This window comes from Meriones unguiculatus, chromosome 12, assembly GCF_030254825.1.
Source record: "Meriones unguiculatus strain TT.TT164.6M chromosome 12, Bangor_MerUng_6.1, whole genome shotgun sequence".
NCBI lineage: Eukaryota > Metazoa > Chordata > Mammalia > Rodentia > Muridae > Meriones > Meriones unguiculatus.
The window spans coordinates 92,043,239-92,063,471 of NC_083360.1; the positions used below are offsets into that span (position 1 = coordinate 92,043,239).

The following is a 20,233-nucleotide window of genomic DNA, read 5'->3' on the forward strand; positions in this document are numbered from 1 at the left end:
AGGGGCTTTGGGATGACAAACTTGTTTTACCCCAAACACAGCTTTGTGTAACAATCAATCGATGTGATTTTGCATGTGGGTCGAGAGTCAGTCCATAGCACAGAGGCTGGATCTCCCTGCTGCCAGCAGACCCAAATCCATCCTTGACAGTAACCTACACGCATACATATTCCTGGACAACGTGTAGCATGTGATCTGAGGATTAATATTAGGACTTAAGAGTGTAACAGAAGGGAGGTGCTGAGATGGTTTAGTGTTTAAGAGCACTGATTGCTCTGCCAGAGGACCTGCATTCTCTTCCCAGTGCCCACATAGCAGTTCACAACCTTCTGAAGCTCCAGTTCCACAGGGATCCGACCTCTGCATGCATGTGGTATCCATACATTCAGGCTATACATACATACAAAAACAAAACAAATTTAAAAATGAATAAAAATTAAAAGGGTGAGTTGCTGACTTAAATTTAATCCAAGAGAGATTGGAAGAGAAGACTGTGGGCCAGTGAGATGGTGCCTGTGGCCAAGCCTGGTAATCTGAGTTTGCTACTTGGAACCGACATACTGTGAAGGAGAGAACAGATGCCTGCAAGTTGTCCGCTGATCTTCACATATGCACATGAGCGTGCCTGAGCACACACACACACTTGGAACTTGTGTTTATCAAGGAAAACAGAACTGTTTGATAAATTGCTGCCAACGGAAAAACTACTGAATCTTGTAAAACGAAAAAAAAATTTTTAATTGTTAGAGAGACAGCTGTGGGTGCTGTGAGCCGAACTTTTACAGTTTTGGTTGTGAGCCTAGTCTTTAAGGACTGAGTCATTTCTCAAGCCCTTGTGAATTTAATATCTTACAATAAATTCTGACATAATGGAAAGACATTTGTCTTTTTCTGACAGCTTCAGGAGGAAGCTCAGATTCCCTAGTGGATCCAGCTGATTTCTCCTCCCTTACTGTAGGAGCCAATTTATCTTTTGAGATGAACCTTCTTAATCTTTAGAAACGTTTTCCTAGAATGGGGCTAGGGAAAGATGATACTACTTAGTGGTTTTGGATTTTTGTTTGTTTTTTAATCTAAGAGACGATCTAAGCTACCTGCTTTAGCTTACAAGAATTTCAAGCAACCAACTGTCTTTTTAAAAAAGTATTTTCAGGTGGTGGCAGTGCATACTTCTAAAACCAGCACTTGGGAGGCAGAGGTAGGCAGATCTCATTTTGAGACCAGCCTTGTTTGTAGAATGAGTTCCAAGACAGCTAGGGCTACACAGTCTTGAAAAACAAAAAAGTTTAACTTATGTGTGATGGGATGTGCGCACATTTGCATGTGGGTGGCTGGTGAGGCCAGAAGAGCATGTTGGGTCCCCTGGAGGTGGAGTTACAGTAGTAGTGAGCCACCAGACATGGAAGCTAGGAACCAAACTCCAAAAGAGTAGCCAGTGTTCTTAACTACTGAGCCACCTTTTCAGTCTCCTAGTTTTTCCTCGGTCAGTATGCTATACAGATTTATTCCAAAGTAAAATCACACTGCTCATACTCTTCTAAACGTTTACCATATCCTTAAATAATATGATTGACAGCATAGATTCATTAGGAAAATGTCAGCTTATTTAACAGGTTCTTTTGCCGGTAATCATTCTTGCTTTTCTAAGCATATAGGATCTTTTGTGCCTTGCTTTAGCCCTGCCACTCACCAGCCCTTCTGCTGTGACATCTGATGATAATGCCACAGGAAACATAGCCTCCCCTGTGTCCTCATACACTTCTGGAGTTTCCTCAGCTTGACCACTGGCAAACTCATGGCATTAATGCCTCCTCTGATCCATCTTTCCAGTTAGGGTTCCCAAAGGATTCTCATCATGGTATTGTTTGGCATGGTATGCACCCAACCCTCTATCCAGAACTTTTCAGCCTAGGGGTAGGGGCTTCCCTTCACTATATAATCTAGACATTTTGCTTCCCTGCTCTCTCTCTCACCATTCTCTTTTTTATAATTTATCTAATTTTATTCTATGTGAATTCATGTGAAGGTGTCAGATCCCTTGGCATTGGTGGTACAGACAGTTGTGAGCTGGGAATTGAACCCGAGTCCTTTGGAAGAGCACAGTGCTCTTAACCACTGAGCCATCTCTCCAGCCCCTCTCCTCTCTGTAACTCTCCTTTTTTCCTTCTCCTTTTCTTTCTGTCTCTCTGTACCCCTGCATGGGGGTCGAGAGCTGCTTCCAATAAACCTGCATTTATAGTATTATAAATTCATCTTGCAATTAGCTCATTCCAATGTTTTTTTTTTAATATTTACACCAGATATCACTATAAATAGTTATGAGCCACCATGTGGATGCTGGGACTTGAACTCAGGACCATTGGAAGAACAGCCTGTGCCCTTAACCTCTGAACCATCTTTCAGCCCTATTCCAATGTTTTAATCAGGAGTAATTAAGCACATTTTCTTTAATCCATACTTATGAATTGTATGTGCATGCACACATGTACATACCAGCCAGCCAGATTTTAAGGTTTTTGAGAGCAGAAACCATTTTATGTACATGCAACATATTTACCATAGTACACTGGAAGATAAGTTGAAGGATACAGATAGCAGCAAGCTAGTACTGTCTGACTTGCTGTCTAGTTAGGACAGCCTTCAACCTACCTATCTCAGAACTGCCCTTCATTGCATTCCGTACTGAGGATCCTAAGATGAATCCAATGGAGCCTACCCTCAGAGTGTTTGTAAACATCCCACCTTTTTGGGCTTTTGCAGAGGCTTTTGAAGTGTAATAATAAAGACACAGAGACTGTTGGCTGCTGGCCTTTTTGCTGGGGCAGTATCTCAGCTGGCTTTCTAAACTTAATCCAACTTCTCTCCATTATGTCCCCCGTCATTGTGATTCACTCTTCACCTCCCTGCTCCATTCCTGTCTACTCTGTCTCCTGCCTCATTCTTTCTGCCTGTCATGTTGTCCCAGCTCCAGCCACCAGCTCCTTATTTTGCAAAAAGATAAATTCTTTGCTCACCCAGTCTGAACCAATCTGTAGGGGGATAACACTGGATCCATCTTTCTTTGTTGCCTTTCAGCATTGAGGACTGTGTGACCTTCCTCACAGAAACTTGCTTTTTAACAGGATAATCTCAGAGAATCATCTTTTGAGCAGGTGAGGAAGGACAAGCATTTACATATAGAAAGCAGGAATGGGCCATAGAAATGACAATACCAAATATCCTCCAGCACTTGGCTCTGCCAGCACATCAAGTAACAACTGAAACTACAATACAGGGCCACCAAAAAAGAAAAAAAAAAAAAACTGGGCACGGTGGCCCACACCAGCAATCCTAGCACTTGGGGAGGCAGAGACGAAGCAGATCTCTGGAAGATCAAGGCCATCCTGCTCTACTGAACGAGTCCAAGAAAGCCAAGGCTACACAGAGAAACCCTGTCTCGAAAAAACAAAGGAAAAAAAAAAAGGAAAAGAAAAATACAGGTGCACTGTTATATAATTAAAAAAATCCACTGAAACATGTATCTATAGCACATCTGGCCTGTACCTAGCCACAGCAGGTAATGATGTTGCTTTTTCCTATATGTCTGCCTGCTTTGTTTCTTACTGTGACTCCTGTTAGTATTATGGCAGCCTGCTCCTGGGTTGCGTAGCAACCCATGATGTCATCATGTATCACCAGTCAGGTAGCCACACTGGCAGGAGTGGTTACACTTCTTAAAAGGATCAACCCACTACTTTGTCTCTCTCTTGCCCTCTTGGCTCTTGCCCTCTCCCCTTTCTCTGTCAGGGCGCACCCCTTTTCTCTTCCCCCATCATGTCTCACTCTCTCCTCCCTCTCTCACCTCCATTTAATAAACCTCTCATATAAAATCTGCTGTGTGCACCATCATTATTATTTAATTTGGTCCTACCAACTCCATCTTTTTCCTCTAATTCAACCCTAGTCAATGCAACTGGTAAGATTTCTAGGGGGACTAGGAGATAAGGAAGTGGCTCACAAACAACCACTATAGAGGAAGCATTCCGCTTGGCTGTGAACACTGAATTATCTGAACAAGAAGTTGAATCCAAAGAGGCCTTTTGTTCCCCGGAAAACTTTAGTCAGCTCAGATATCACGCAAGATCAGGAATTGTTTGAGTTTCCACACTCAGCCCCCAGACTGCTGCAGCCAAAAGGAACTAGACCTTAGAAAAACTACTGGACTCATACTTTTTCTAGAAAGACGTGGTCACATGGACATGACTCCTTGGGATAGGATAAGGAGATTACAGGAGCTTTGTACAGTTTATAAGGAAGGGGCTGGAGACCCTCTGGATGATCACTCCCGTTACAAAAGATGTTTAGGAAGAGCTCAGAAAGAACTTGCTCAGCCACAAACAGCAGCTGAGAATTAAGAATAGTTTGTTTAGCACCTTTGTTCTTATGACACTTAGTGTAACCACAAGATTCTGCCCAGATGACCTATGATGTGAAGGTTTGAGAAAAGCACTGAGTTAATGATTAAATATGCTTGCTTGCAATGTAATCACTGTAACATATATGTAGAGTATAGCTTGCTATATTCTGTTGTTTATTCTCATCTGTAGGTTTTTGGGAAAAAAAAAACAATATTCTGGGAAAAACTTTTTTTGTTTTGTTTTTACCATGTAGAGAAAATGTGTAAGGAAATGATTTAACAATAAAGTCTGGGATTGACTCTGCTTCAGAGCAGAAAAAAGAGAGCATGAGAAGACACCAAAGAGACAGCCTCCTGAGAACAGTCTCTTGAAATGAGTCATCTGTCAGCTTGTACCTGCTCCTGTGTGTGGTGATTTCCTCTTGCACCAATCCATTCCTCCCAGTCTCGAGACCCACAGCATACAGCGTTTCTTTGTACTTGTACATCACACAGATGTGTTATGAATAACGGCTGTATTAAACCTGAGGTCTGATGATACTTTTTGAATGGTGATATAAGGTTATTTCATCATACATAGATTAAGTTAGTTCTGTTTCATAAGATAAACGTTTGGTGTTTATCTTATCTTAGCAAAACTTTTGATACAGAACACTTGCCATCCGATTACAGGTAACTAAGACTAAGAAGTCATTATTATAGACTAAGAACTAAAAGGAGTAATTTGGTCAGGGTGAAGGAAGTGACAATAGAAAGATTTCAGAAACTAAACTGTTGGATAATTATGTTCTTGGAGGTACTCTGAGCTTACATAGCTGATGGATGACGAAAGAAACCAGGGTTTAAGCACTTTTTGTGACCCCTTTCACCCAGAAGATTGCTACATGACCCAACTACATAAAATAGGTCTACAAATCAGCATTTACTGATGGTCATAAATTTTAATCAAGTTCCTTGGTATACACATATTTTGTCATTTATTGATGAAAAATGAAAATCTACATACCAATAGGATAGATGTACTTTATTTTTACATATGGATTTGAATTTGATTCTGCAGGAGTTAAGCGTCTTCAACGTTTTTCAGTTGATCAGTATTTTGTGGCCATCAATACTTTGCTGCCACATGGGGGCTGGGAACTTAGGTCTTCTGCAAGAGCAGCAAGTACTCTCTTGACCACTGAGTCATCGTTCTAGGCCTGAATTTAAAACATCCTTAAATTTTTTTTTTTTAAACTTTTGAGACAGGTCTCACTCCGTTGTTGTGGCTGGACTGTGTAGAGGAATTTTAATTAAGAACATGTATGCTCTGGCAAGAGATCACATCCAAAGACCTTCTAGGTCTGTGGCTGGCAGAGTTTAGCCAAGGCTGGTCCTGTGGCTGACTGGTAGAGTGCTTGAGACCATAGGTTCCATTCCCTGCACCCAGTGTGCAAATAATTATGCCCCAGCTACATGAAATATTTGCTAAAATAGGAAATAGGCTAGCAAAAAAAAAAAAAAAAATGCCTACCAGTTAAACAAAAGCAGGATACAAAATTGTATGAGGGCTTCAACTGTCTAATGGACACTCAACTATACAAAACAATGAAAGAATAAAAGCAGGAGCTGGGGATAGCTTCCTTGAAACTATCGTGTTGGTGTTCTAGATGAGTTTGATACCAGTCTGAGCACCATGAGGCCATGACTCAATAAGAAAGGAAAGTAGAAAGAACATCCAAATGCTGTCTTAAGATATAGGTTTAAAGGGCTGGAGGGCTGGCTCTGATTAGGAGGACTGCTGCTCTTCCAGGGAACCTGGCCTTACACCCACGTGACAGTTCATGCCTGCCTTCAGCTCCTGTGGAGTCCCAGGGGGTCCTGTGCCCTCTTCTGACTTCCAAAGGCGATACAAACATACACACGGGCAAAATACACATTTAAAAAATAATCTAACTGGGCACGGTGACGCACATCTGTGATCCCAGCACTATGCTTTGTAGACCAAGCTGGCCTCAAACTCAAGAGATCCGCCGAGATCTGCCTACCTCCGCCTTCCTGTGCTGGGGTTACAGGCGTGAGGTACCGGCCCCTGCTCCTTACCTGCGTCTTTAAGAGGGAGGGTGGCAGAGGCAGAAGGATCTCTGTGAGTTTGAGGTCAGCCCGGTCTACAAAGCGAGTTAAAGACAGCCAAGGCTACACAGAGAAACCCTGTCTCAGAAGAAAAAAAAAAAAAAAAAGAAAAAAAAAGTTTCTTTTCAGATCTTCACAGTTCAACCACGAATAAATTTATTTATGTTAAGGTTAAACATCTGAGTATATCAGTGTTTCATGTCGGATGTGGGCCTTAATCTAAATTTTTAAAGTGAAACACCAACGAGGAATTTGAACCTTAGTCAAAGTGAACGGTCTCAACATGGGTTGCAAATCTCCGGCTAGACGGTAGCACCACGACCACGCAAACGGTGAATTGTCGCACTACTGTTTTCTAGTATCAAAACCTGCTGGAGCACGGCTGTTCTTGCAGAGGACCCAGGTTCGGTTCCTAGCACCCACCTAGCTCACTATTTGGCCTCCTCAGGCACAGCACTGACCTGGTGCACAGGCATGCACTCAGGTTAAAGGCTCGGGAGGCCGGGCTGCGGTGTGCGCCCTGGGCAGTTCTGGCGCGACCCAGGGCTGGCGCCGCGCGCCCGCAGGCACCGCCACGCCCCGGAAGCGGCGGCACTTCCGGCCAGCGCTGCCGTCGGCCTGCCAACGTAGCGTGGAAATGGCGGGCTCGGAGCTGCGGGCGGCGCTAGAGCAGAGGCTTGGCGCCCTCGCCATCCGCACGGAGGTCGTAGAGCATCCCGAGGTGAGGCCACAGCCCCGCCAGGGCCGCGCGTGGGTCTTCTGCTGCAGCTGAGACCCGCAGCCGGGGCCATAGGGCGAGTGTTTCTTGGGTCCAACCGGGGACTTGCAAGTCTGAGGAAACTGGTCTTGGGATAGCTGGTGTGACTTACAGCGGGCTGGATGGTTGACAAGTTATGTGGAGGTATTAGGCAGCAAGCCACCGCTTACGAGGCAGCCCTATAGAGAAGTGCCTAGGCTGTGTCGGGTACCGGAGGCAAAGCTTGTCATTGAGGTGGTTTGGACAGTTGATACCACTGCAGCATGGCAAGAATCGCCTCCCAAATAATTACAAAAGTATATATCGTTGGGTCTGGAGAATAGTTCCCGGTTAAGAACATGTACGCCTCTTGCAGATGACACGAATTTAGTTTCCAGCCCCCACATCGAGCTCATAACTGCCAGTTTAAAACTACAGCTCCAGAGGACCCTAAGCCCTCTTTTGGCCCTGCCTGCCAGTATATTCCATAAACAAAGTACGTACCTTAATAATTCTAACATGACTTACCATACTGGAGACTTACAATGTTCATGAAAACTACCATGAGAGTTGGTAGGGCTTGAGGAACGCATTGCATAATGACAAAAACACAGGTCTTGAGAAACAATATTCTTCATATTTACAAACGTCATAATTTTTTTTTCTTTGACCTTTTTCTGGGGTTTTACGTTCCCCATCAATGTCCTTGTAGAGTGTAGATTGTCTGGTACTCAGGAGGTAAATATTAAGGACTGTCATAAACTTTTACTGCCAGAGTTCAAGCAAGGACAGTAAGCTTCTCAGGCATCTGATGGCTTTGGCCTAAGAAAAAACTGAGGTCTTGAGGTTAACAACTGTGATGATTTGAGGGTTTCTTCTTCTTTCCCCCTGTGTAATACAGGCTTACCTGAACTCTTCATCCTAACCTCAGCCCTGAGGGCTCCAGAGATACCACACTTACCCAGCATGCATAGGGTTCCATCCTTAGCACCAAAAAGCCCAACCACAAGCAATAAAACATTCATAATGAATAGATATATCTCTACCAGTTAAATTTGGTGCAGAGCACAGCCCGTCTTTTATCCATCACACAAAATATGTACAAGTATTGATATGTGTGCAACTTTACTCATGTGATATTTTGCAGGTGTTTACCATTGAAGAAATGATGCCTCATATTCAACATTTGAAAGGAGCACATAGTAAGAACTTATTTCTTAAAGACAAAAAGAAGAAAAAGTATTGGCTGGTGACAGTTCTTCATGATAGACAGATTAATTTAAACGATCTTGGCAAGCAGTTAGGAGTTGGGAGTGGAAATCTTCGGTTTGCTGATGAGAAAGCCATGCTAGAAAAACTGAAAGTTGGTCAAGGCTGTGCCACACCTTTGGCACTCTTCTGTGATGATGGAGACGTTAAGTTTGTTTTGGATTCAGCTTTTCTGGAAGGTGGCCATGAAAAAGTGTACTTTCATCCAATGACTAATGCTGCAACCATGGGTTTGAGTCCTGAAGATTTTCTTGCATTTGTGAAGGCTACAGGACATGACCCCTTAATTCTAAACTTTGACTGAAAACTGACTGGGAGCTGGACATGGTGGCATATGCCTTTAGTCTAGCACTCTAGGCAGAACAGGCTGTTCTGAGCTCTAGGCTGGCCAAGGACCACATAGTCACATCCTGTGTCAAACAAAAGCCAGTTGGACTAATGCTCATAATAAACATTTTTGACAGCTGTTTTTATTACTTGTGTCTTTGACTTGGAGACTATCACTCATCTTAAAGATTGTCGTTTTATGCGTGTGGGTATTTTGCCTGCATGTATATATGTGTACCACATCTGTGCCTGTGGAAGTCAGAGGACAGTGGATCTCCTGGAATTGGAGTAGCAGATAGTTGAGTGCCACCATGTGGGTACTCGGAACTGAACCTTGGTCCTCTGCAAGAACAAGGAGTTCTAACTGCTGAGCTGTCTTTGCAGCCCCGGCCTTAAAAGATTTTTTAAGCTGGGAACTGAGGTGGTTTTGGTCAGTTGAGAGATTCTGTTCTGTCTCCCATCTTCTATGACAGTTGTTCACTATAGGAAGGCCTTCAATAGTTGGGATGCCCTTTGGGATTAATGGACTTAGCCATCACTTTTTACTGCACTTGGAACATATTTAATAGTGGCCATTTTGGGGAAATTAGGATGGTCCCCAGTGAGTTATTGTTTTTTTCTCTCTCAAGACAGGGTTTCCCTGTGTAATCCTGGTTGTCCTGAAACTTGCTCTGTAGACGGAGATCCTCCTGCCTTTGCCTCCCCCAGTGAGATGATTAAAAACACTTCCCAATGTTAGATACTTGTTTTTAAACCAGTGGGTTTTTATTAAACATTGCTTTGTTGGAACAAGGTCTCACATAGGCCAGGTTGTCCTCAAACTAGCTGTGTATCCAAGGGTAACCATGACATTTTTATCTTGCCTCTACTTGCAAAATGTTCGGATTACAGGCAGTTACCGTCTCACCTGGCTTATTAAACTTAATGTAGAAAAACTAGAAGTAGAAAATGTGCCATTAAGCTATTAAATTTACATCTTAAAACTCGGCAGCAAAATACACCTTATGGCATCAGAATTTATTCAGATGAAAGAAAGGCAGCTTCTTTTTAACTTCTACCCTAATTTGCTATCCTATTTTAGGATAACTGTTCTAATCTCTATGATGGTGAATCTTGGTTGCGAACTTGATCTGATCCAGAAACAAATACTCCTCTGGGCAGGTCTATGAGGACATTTCTAGGGAGGACTAAATGAGGAAGGAAGACACCCACAGTGGGCACAACTTTCTGACAGCACCCTAGACAGAAAGAAGTTCCCGGAAAGAACAGCGCTGCTTCTGTGCCTTCACTGCATCTTGCTGATGAGTCCCACTGCTGCCGCTGTCTTCTTCCACTGAGACCTTCACACATGAACTCTAAAACCCCCAGGCCTGTTGCACCTGCCGGGTTCTCAGACTCTCCAGATAAAACAGTCATTGCTCCATACGTAGGCGAAAGTGTTTGAGATAAAGTGTTCGTAATGTATATTTTCTTGGTTATGTCCCTACGGAAAATGCAAATACAATCTTCTTTCAGTTATGGTATCTGAAACACTAAACCTAGGAAAAATTTAGTCAGTTCTTTATTCCCCGAGGATCTGACATAGGCTAGAATATAAAAATTGCTCATCATTATCTCCATACCGATTAAATGGGATGTTTCTAAAAGAACTATATTTTCGTGCTGGATCTTTGAAAAATACTTTACATCTAAAAAAGAAACTGTATCTGTACCAGCTTGTGTTGCTGAAAGGCAAAGTGAAAGTAATGATTGCCTTGTTCCAGAGGTTCCATGGTTGCTTGTTTAATCTGACCTGCACTCTTATCTCTAAGAAAAACAGGCAGCATTAGGTTGCTATGCATATAAAATGAAGGAACAGAACCAGAATTTGTAGACTTTGGGAATCTTGTTGATAGCGAAAACAGGTTCCAGAACGATGCAGCAAGACCAACTGCCTTGAGTTTATAAGTAAAAGGTTAAATATACAATTTTGAGGTTTATTTGTTTTGCATATACATCAGTGCATCACCTGTGTCCACCATCCAGGGGACGGCACTGGATCTCTTGGAGCTGGAGGGATAGAAAATTGTGAGTGGGACGGTGCTGAAAATAGAACCCGGCTCCTCTGCAAGAGTGGCCAACTGAGCTCACCACTGAGCCATTACTCAGCCATTACTCACAAATTAACTTTTGCAACCTATCACATTCTCAGCAGTTTTACCTCCTGAAGTTTAAGTAACCTGTGGTTAAGTGATCCAAAATTGTTAAATGGAAAATTCCAAAATTACATAGTCCATAGGTTTTAAATTACATGCCATTTGAGAAGCAGCTGTCGTCACTGAACCCTTTCTCTGCCTAGTATACCCATGTCATACATACCACCCACCTATTAGTCACTTAGCCCTGTGGCTGCCAGCCCTGTGGCAGTGTATGCGGCATTACAGTGCTGGTGTTCATATAAGCTTTATCTTAACGTATTTCCTATATCCCCTCCATTCAGCTCATCACCTACCTATTTTAGCTCACAAGAAGAGTGCGTTTAGCATAGTAAGAAGGGCTGGGGCAACATCTAAGTGGTAGATTCCAGCCTACCATGCTTAAGGCTCTGAGTGTTGAGTCCCTTTTTAACCCTACAAAAAAAAAAAAAAAAAAAAAAAAATCCCCAGGGCTGGAGAGATGGCTCATCGGTTAGGGGCACTGTCTGCTCTTCCAGAGGTCCTGACTTCAATTCCCAGCAACCACATGATGGCTCACATCTATAGTGAGATCTGGTGCCCTCTTCTGCAGGTGTACATGCAGATAGAGCATGCATACATTAAATAAATAAATATTATATAAATCTTAAAAAAAAAATTCCCCAAGGGGGGGAACCCCACACAGTATTGTAACAGTTCTGTTTTATTGTTAGTTCCTATTGCTACTGTACCTAATTTATAATTTAAGCTTTCTTGTAGTAAACGTATTTAAAATATTTTAGGATTTACAGAACTGACTCTGCCCAAATGTCTTAATAACTACAGTGATTTAAGATAAAGTACATAAAGTCTAAAAATAGTTCTCCAGGGCAAAGAGTGACACTTGGCTAATACACAATTTTAAAATGACTATTAACAATTTGTTAAAAAAATTACCTTTTGTTTTTATTTCTTTTTATATTAGTTAATCCAACATCTATATTTTTAAGGGGAATAAAAAAAAGTAACTGTAAAAGACAATTCAAACAATGGTATCTTGTCATGCATGGAATCCTGTGATTGACATATTAGGTACCACCAAGTAAAGTCATTTTGCCATTCAAGCCTACCTAACTTAGCATTAATTTTAAAGGAAATGTTACAACATTTTATATGATTTGATTTGGTATTTAATAACAGTTGTGAGTACAATGGCAAACACTAAAAAAAAAAAAAACTAGTAGAAATGAAAAAGACAATTTAAAATCAGGTTTTGTCAAAGGATGTTATAAGTGCAACATTATCCATTAAGCATTCCTTTTAAGGCATTTTCACTGTCCAAATAGCTTAACGTGTACATCAAACTTTATATTATAAAATGGGCTCTTTTTGTATTATTCATATTCAAGACTTAAAGAAAAAAATACATCTCAGGACAAACAGCTAAAAAGAAAGACAATTCACTTTTCTCATAAAAAGTAACTTAAAGTACAAAGGTAATTCAGAATACACAATTCCCCATTGTAGTTCCAGATTTGGTACAATATGGATTTTACTTCCTGACATAAACTGTTAAGACAGTACAGACTGTGGTACTCCATTTGTGAGGTGGCTACAATTCTACAGTACACACAGTGATTTTTAACACGCCTTGCATGGAAGGTGCTACACATGAACTTGTCTCATTCTTTGGTAACCACCAACTCAGAAAAACTTGGACCAAAACATTTCCATAGCCAGCTAGGAGGCGTATTATTAGAGCTCTGAGCTGATGCTGTTATTCTGCTTTTTTAAGTGTTCTTAGATGCTTAGGAGCTGCTTTAGGAATAGAATCTGATAACTAAAGGTGGGTTCAGGTTCATTTCCATTTGGCTCAGCTTCCTACAAAGACTGCTTCTGAAGTAAAAATGAGGTGGTTATCTAGTCCTTTCTTGAAATGGTATGAGGAAGCAATGAATTTAACTGAGCATATTTTAATAGTCTTATTGTACTCCCTTGGTTTTTTTCTCTCTTCAGGGCCAGCCTATTCCAGTTTAACGCATCACAGGCACTCAGTTGAAGTGTTGGGTGCTGGCTAACTCAGCAGGCTCTGTTTTAGGATACTGATGTCACAGAGAGGTCAGACTGTATTATCACTCACCCTCATTATGCCACCTCACACTCATTAATTGTCCTGGGATGTGTGCTAATTGTGCAAATTGGATGCTGTTAATATAATCTAACTTACCCACTTACTATATTAAGTTAAAACATAATTCTACACTTCTCAACTCAATCAAAAGTGAATTTACATAAGTCTTTACATGCAAGTGTCTCTAGACTGCCATGGTACCACTTACCAGTTTGATACTTGAACCCAAGGAGTCATGATGAAGAGATACTTCAAAGTCTAGAGAATGGATTCCTAGTATTTCTGTTGTGCAACATTGTGTTTCAGTAAAAATCCTTTGTATTTACATCTAAATAGCACCTTTCATTCAAGAGTTTCAAAGTAATTTAATTTCATAGCATTATTTTCTGGTAGCACTGAGTTAAATAAATCCAAGTTTTCTAACTTTCAATTTCTGATCAACTAAACATTTTGTGTCTTTTTTTTAAATTGATGCGCTTTCCAAAGGTCACTATAAACACAACCTGCTAGTGGCTTATTACAGACAGAGTTGGGGAGAGAAACAAAAAGAGGAGGAGAAAGAGGTGGGAAAAGAAAAGATACTTTGTCACAGCTACTGGGTTAGTGATGATACAGTTTGTAAAACACACATTATGGAATGTGTAATTATTCAAAAAGTTCTTTAGAGCTGGTAATAAGAGCTTAAGAAGTGTACTGTTAAAATAAAAATAGTATTTTTCATTTCAAAAGATATTCTGGTTTTTATGTTAAATAATGAACTTGCCTTAATGAGTAGCAATGCATTTTAGACTTCATAAGAAAATAAAACTGATATAAAATTGTTACGACTAAAAAACTGGTGTTTCTCTGGGTTAACTAAATCTATTTTTGTGCTTTTTTCAAATGTTTAAGGTAACAAACAGATACAAATATTTCAAAATTACCTATAATAGTTACCAAGTTTAATATACTATAAAGGACAAAAACAAAAATTCTTAGTAATAAATGACAACCTTAATAGTCAATGAGTTCCTGAAAAAAATGTAGATCTTAGTAGTTATTTACATTACTTTGCCATAAGAAAACTTCTTAAGCAATAATCAGCTCTCATGTTTAAAAAAACACACCCACATAACCCAATAGCAAAGGAGGAAAATGAGTTAAAAACACAATTGCTTTATCTTGTAAATGTTGCTGAAAAATCATCTCACTAAAAAAAAAAAAAAAAAAATTCCAGAAAAATGATTTTATCTTGGATCCATTTAGAAATACCTAGTGCAGCTTATCAGGGAAAGTAGTAAGATTAATATCATACAATTTTTATAACTCTGATATCTTATTATGGAATTTTCTGCATGTCTTATGAATTGAGTTTCCTTTGCAGTGCATCAAACAATTGGCTCTAAAAACAAAACAATAACCAGCGTACCAACACATGCAGTCTGCTAATGAAAAAAGGCTCTGACATGCCCGAACAATTTTCTCTGTATCTTGATACATAGTACATTCCACAAAATACTACAGCACTTAATTGAGATTTACACAACTAAATATAAATGGCTAGCTTTTGGGTAATACTTAGCAGAAGCAGTAAGCAAACATGGATAAATTAATAAACAAATGTTGAAAGAAGTAGGCTGTTCTTAGAGTACTTGACCTTAAAACACTCGGTCCTCAGTGAGAGAACGTCCTTTATTCAGTAGAGCTTAATGCACTGTACAGTGTCCTAAAACCTTCCATAGCTTTTGACAGTTGAATCCAGTAGTGCTCCTTGATTCAAGGAAGAATGAAGTTTGTATTTCTTGCCTGATCTATTCACGAAGGGATGTGTTAAAATCTCCTTAATTTTTTTTTTTTACATAGTTCCTAGGTGTCTTGTTACTTCAGTAATAAAGTCTTCATACTGAGAAACTGAAGGACACTTTTCTCTCTGTATTTTGTTAAAAGACAGAAAGAAGAAAGAAAATGTAAGAACAGCTTGAAGATAAGAGGAATGTAAGCTACAGGGAAGCTACTATAAGGATAGCATGCACAAGTTGTTTACATGGAGAGGAGAGTGACAGGAGGGCAGAGGCAACCTCTGAGCTTTTCTTAGTGCATTCTCACCAAGTACTTTGAAGTTGTAACTGCATAAAAACTTTCAGATTGTTTACTGCTAAAATTAAATTTAAACGGAGAGAAAATACTTTTCAAAGGTTTGCTATCCAAATAGACAGGCAAAACCCCATGGCAGCCAACTAATCTTTACTAGATAAGCAGGAGAGAAAGTCAGTGGATCCAGCAAGCACAGTTTAATCTGTTAGTGCCATGTGCACTTGTTCTCATCCCTGATTCTGTTAGTCTGTAGAGACAGGATGGACTCATGTATGGTTCAAGCAGGACACTCACCACTTGGCCCACATGTGGGTCACTCAGGAGCTTTGCTGCTCCCTACACCTGCTTTTTGAGTTCCTGCTTTCTTGCACTTTGTTCACATCTGTGGGAGAAAAGCAGTTTGTGTTACTTACTCAAAAGTTCAACAAGACAGTTTATGAAGATAAACTAAAAAGCTCACTGGGTAGGACATAGAGGAATCTGAAACTGGGGAAATTATTAATCTGACAGATATTACGTGAAGCCTATTTTTATATTTTAAAGTCACAAATCTAAGAGTCACCCTTACCCATCTTAGTGTCAGAGCCTGGCACACCTACTATATTCTTATAATGACACGTTGATGGTCATCACATAATTTTAAGCTAAAAAGTTAAAAAAAAACCCAGTAGAACATCTACATCGTGGTGTTCTTTACTATGAACACAAGCACTGGGGCATATTTTATACCTATTTACATTCGGTTATAAATAAAGCTGCTCAAGCATCAGACTAATCATATGGATGTAATTTATAGAAGACTAGGCCAGAGTTTAAAAAAGCTATCAGTTTTATTATTTATAAAATCAGGATATTGAATCTTCTAATCTTTGTAAATTACAGATCATAGAGGTATCTTGGGGCAATTAAGTGTAGCTACTTGACTCACAAGTGCTTTATTTTTAATGTTGACATAAAAAGTCTTTTGAGAAACACTGGTTCTATGTTCTAAGGCTTCATTTTCTCCACCACTGGAATTGTGACTCCACAGTATGTGATGTTTTCTGGAAGAAGTCTACACGGCAAACTTAAGACAGCCTTCAGGAAACATGGAGATGGTATTTACCTGTCTTACATGCACTGTCCACGTATTTTTTAAAACACACTGGATATACCCTTACATCCATTAGAGACATAAAACATAAACATACAGTTTTTGTAAAATACATAACTTAAAATGTGTGTGTGTGTGTGTGTGTGTGTGTGTGTGTGTGTGTGTTTCTAAGACAGGGCTTCTCTGTGTAACCTTGGCTATCCTGGACTTACTTTTGTAGACCAGGCTGGCCTCAAAGTCACAAAGATCTGCTTGCCTATGCCTCCCTGAGTGCTGGGATTACAGGTGTGCTCCACTGCTCCTGCCTTTAACATGTATTTTGAATACATTAATTTTGTAAATTAGTGTAAAAAAAGTGTAAATGCTAATTTTATAATGCCCAAAACTAAGTAAAACATTTCTTCCATATAGCCCCCATCAATCTCAGCTATGTTTACCATTGAACTTTATTAGTAGGCTATGAATGAAAGGAAAACCAACAGCATAAAACTACCTGAAGTATTAAGATTGACTAGTCAAAAACGAATAGTACAAGGTAATGATGTACTCACATGAAAAGTCTATTAGGTGGTACTAAATATATAAAATACCCGATTACCTGTACCAGAACAATTTTTAAGAACAGATGTAAGGAAAGAAACGCATGGCCACCAATATAAACAGAAGGGGTCTACCCATAAAAGTAATCCTGTGTATGTTCAAGAGGAGAACCTTTTACAAAGGATACGAATTTAATTAAGCAGAGACTCCTTGAGGATTCCCCCTTTCATCAAGTACAAACAACGACAGCTCTAGGCAGTAAGTATACAACGATTTCCTATTCGTTAATACAGTCACCTATGGTGCCTAAGTGGGCTGAGTTATTATTAGTGATATTTAGGAAGAAAGAAAATTACAAAAACATTCTTGAGACAAAATATCCTGTAGAAATAAGTCAGAATATAGATTTTGTTATCACCCTGAGAGATTAAAGCTGGTTTGCTTTAGAGTGACATGAACAAAAAAAAAAATAATTTAAAATTGTGTGAAACCTGAGTCCATGTTTATGGATATTATCTCTATCCTGCATGGATTTCCTTTTGGGGAGTGGAGAGCTAAAGACTTGGTTTTTTTTTCTCTGTTGTTTTTGGATTTTTTTTGAGGCAGGGTCACACTACATAGCCCTGGTTGGCCTGTGACCCCCACCTCTGCCTCCCAGGAGTAGTGCATGCTGGGGCTAAACGCATACACCACTACTCCAGGCAAGACTATGTTTTTAATACAACAAATTTTAGAATGAAGACTATAAACTTTTTATTTTTATGCTTGTAAGTCCTAATTTTATATTCTAGCACAATGTATTAGCTTTTAAAGGGTCTGGATTCAGGATGTACACATTCAATTTAGTAGTAAATTAATGACAGAAATTAAAATTTTCATCATTTAAAAAACTTGCCATCCTTCTGAACTGAAGTAAAAATACAAACCCCCAAGATAATGAGTACCTTGGTTTATGTCTCTTGACTCAAAACTGGAAAAAAAATTTTTTTGTTGAAGGATTTAAAAAATAATAGTCATGTTGAAGGGAAGTACTTAAGCTATTGTATTTATCAGAAAAAGAACAGCACCAAGAAGAGAATTATAATACAAACGCTCCTAGTCAGTGTGTAAACAATTTAAATTTGATGGAAAATTCTAGGAGTAACACATTTATGAATAAACAATATTTTGAATCTGAACAATAGTTTATAAATATGAGCGTTAGTTCAAATTAAGTTGAACTACTAACTTTTTTGACAAGAGAACAGGACAGATAACATGATTAAGTGATGACAACATTTCAAAAATATTTTCCTTATTAATATTATACATGTGCGACATGAAGTGCACATTCCAGAAATGAAGAAGAGGGAGAGAGAGGAGGCAGGAAGGGAACATGAACTCTTTTTAGAAGCAGCCAAACAATGACTTGGAGATGTTTTCTTGGTAACAGAACATGCAACTATTTTAACATGCTTCATGATTTATCAAAGTATCTTTATCATCTTTATCAAGTGACAAAAGATGCGAAAGAAAAACATATACGGTTGGGGTTCTTAAAGGCATGCAAAAATGTACAATGTCATTACTCACTCATGCAGACTTTGGTGTGGTTATACATTCATGTTTATACACATGCCTTTTTATACAGTGCTGAATGCTATGTAACAATCTTAAAAATACAAGCCTAGCAAATAATATCAACATTTAATGCAGTTTTGATCAAATACAACCATATTCATACCAAACAGTTTGACTATCTTCTGAAACCGATAATGCGACTTCTGTGTCCTCAGGGTAGAGGCATGCAGGAATGATAAGACTGTTGCTATCTAGAGAAGATTGTGGGTTACTGTTACTGGGGTTCTGACTATCAGCAAACTGTTTGTTACCTTTCTGTGCAGCTTTACCCAAAGAGGCAGAGGTCTGGTCAGTTATTCTAGTGAGTGACTTGGGAGGTAACCCACTTATGTTACTAACCAGTTCTGTGTTCAGGGATAGAAATGGCTGAGATGAATGAACCACAGTAAATGACCCATGGCTATCGTTTGCTGATAATCCAAATGCATTAGACATTTTAACAGTGGCAAAAGTTTGATTTGGAAAACATGGCCTTCTTGATTTTGAATTTCTAGCCTGGGTATAGAGAGACTCCCAAGTGTGCGCGGCTACATCCCTGGGGGCCTGGCGACCTCCAGCATGCGCTGGCACCTCAGGGGACCACTGCTGTAAACGGTACTCACTAGATGCTGCAGTGGCGCTGCTGTCAGCAGGAGGCGGCGCTGGGTCAACGGACACAGGCAGTCTACTGTCCTTGCTCAGAAAATCGTGGATGCTTGTCCTTCGGGTCGTCCCTTCAGCAGTAGAGATCACACTGCTTGCACGAGGTAAAGTGGCATAAGGATTGCTATCTTTTGATTGTCTTGACACAGAGGTTTCTTTTACCAGCTTTAGTTTTCCTTGAGTGCTTGGTGTAGGTTTCCCTGCAGAGCTAATGGAGTAGGCATCTTCAGTCTTTCGAGGACCAGTTCTCAAAAAGTCAGGTTTACTTGTCCATTTATCATAGAAGTCCCCTGGAGTCTTTCCACTTACTGACCTGGCTAGGGCACAGCTAACTGGCTTGTCTTTCCCCAGAAAGTCAGAAGAGACAGACAAACTTTTCATTACTTCATCTAGAAGATTCTCTTGACTCGAGGACTTCAACTGTTAAGAGTAAAGAGTGCAGATGACTGAGCATGGCCATGTTTAGAGTCTCCTGATGAGCTCAACTACACCTCAGAGCTGCTGTTACCTCTCAGGACGCCATGCTTTAAAACAAATTCTAAGGTTCACTCACAAGCATTTAGCTAGTGTTACCCATTTAAATCAAGGTCACCATATATAGAACTAACCTGTACTGAGGTAAGCTTGTTGCTTTCTTCCAAGAACTGTTGTAGAGTAACAACTTCACTTCCAGGGGAGCCAGCTTTAATCCTGTGATGTGCTCGGCTCTCTACTGTTTCAGACATTTTGTGCTGGAGCACAGGGCTTGACCTGGTCTGTCTTTTCAAATACTGGATTGGACTGCTACCACTGCTGGACCAAGTCTCGTGATCATGAAGCAGACTGAATTCTCCACTGCTGTGGCTTTGTGGCCTGCTTTGGTTATTACCTGCACCTGCTTTTGGAGTAAATGCTGTGTTGAAACTTCAATAACAGAAATGAGACAGCTCTATGCAATATTTGTTAGCAGAGTTCTAATTCCATTAGTAGCCACACCGACTTTAAGCTTCATTTAGACATGCTGAGGTAAGCTATGTTACTTGTTCCTCAGTCTGACAACTGTATACCACATCTGCTTTTATGGTTTCATTAAACTGACAAATACTCTAAGTTCTATAAGGGCAAAATGTACTTTTGTCATCAGAGTCAAATCCTAAAGAGA

The 20,233-nt window shown here is 40.0% G+C and overlaps 2 protein-coding genes across 8 annotated transcripts in view; one reads left to right on the top strand and one right to left on the bottom strand.

The window, feature by feature from the left end:
• The first annotated feature begins 7,100 nt into the window (after window positions 1–7,100).
• Window positions 7,101–8,986, top strand: LOC110557354 (prolyl-tRNA synthetase associated domain-containing protein 1). The gene is made up of 2 exons (XM_021651672.2): window positions 7,101–7,229; window positions 8,392–8,986. The coding sequence occupies exons 1-2, from the start codon at window positions 7,146–7,148 to the stop codon at window positions 8,815–8,817; spliced, it is 510 nt and encodes a 169-aa protein (XP_021507347.1). The 5' UTR covers window positions 7,101–7,145; the 3' UTR covers window positions 8,818–8,986.
• Window positions 8,987–11,933: 2,947 nt separating this feature from the next.
• Window positions 11,934–20,233, bottom strand: part of Ccdc88a (coiled-coil domain containing 88A) — a 124,833-nt gene continuing 116,533 nt past the window's right edge. For 3 of the 7 annotated variants that reach the window (XM_021651679.2, XM_021651681.2, XM_021651678.2), the window contains 4 exons: window positions 19,701–19,969; window positions 19,053–19,512; window positions 15,492–15,579; window positions 11,934–15,033 (listed from right to left, as the gene is read on the bottom strand). In XM_021651679.2, coding sequence (XP_021507354.1) covers window positions 15,515–15,579; window positions 19,053–19,512; window positions 19,701–19,969 — 794 coding nt within the window. In that variant the 3' untranslated portion in view covers window positions 11,934–15,033; window positions 15,492–15,514. Of the gene's footprint in view, window positions 15,034–15,491; window positions 15,580–18,412; window positions 19,513–19,700; window positions 19,970–20,233 lie in introns of those variants that run through there. The other 4 variants (XM_021651675.2, XM_021651677.2, XM_021651674.2 and 1 more) reach the window with 2 other exon arrangements.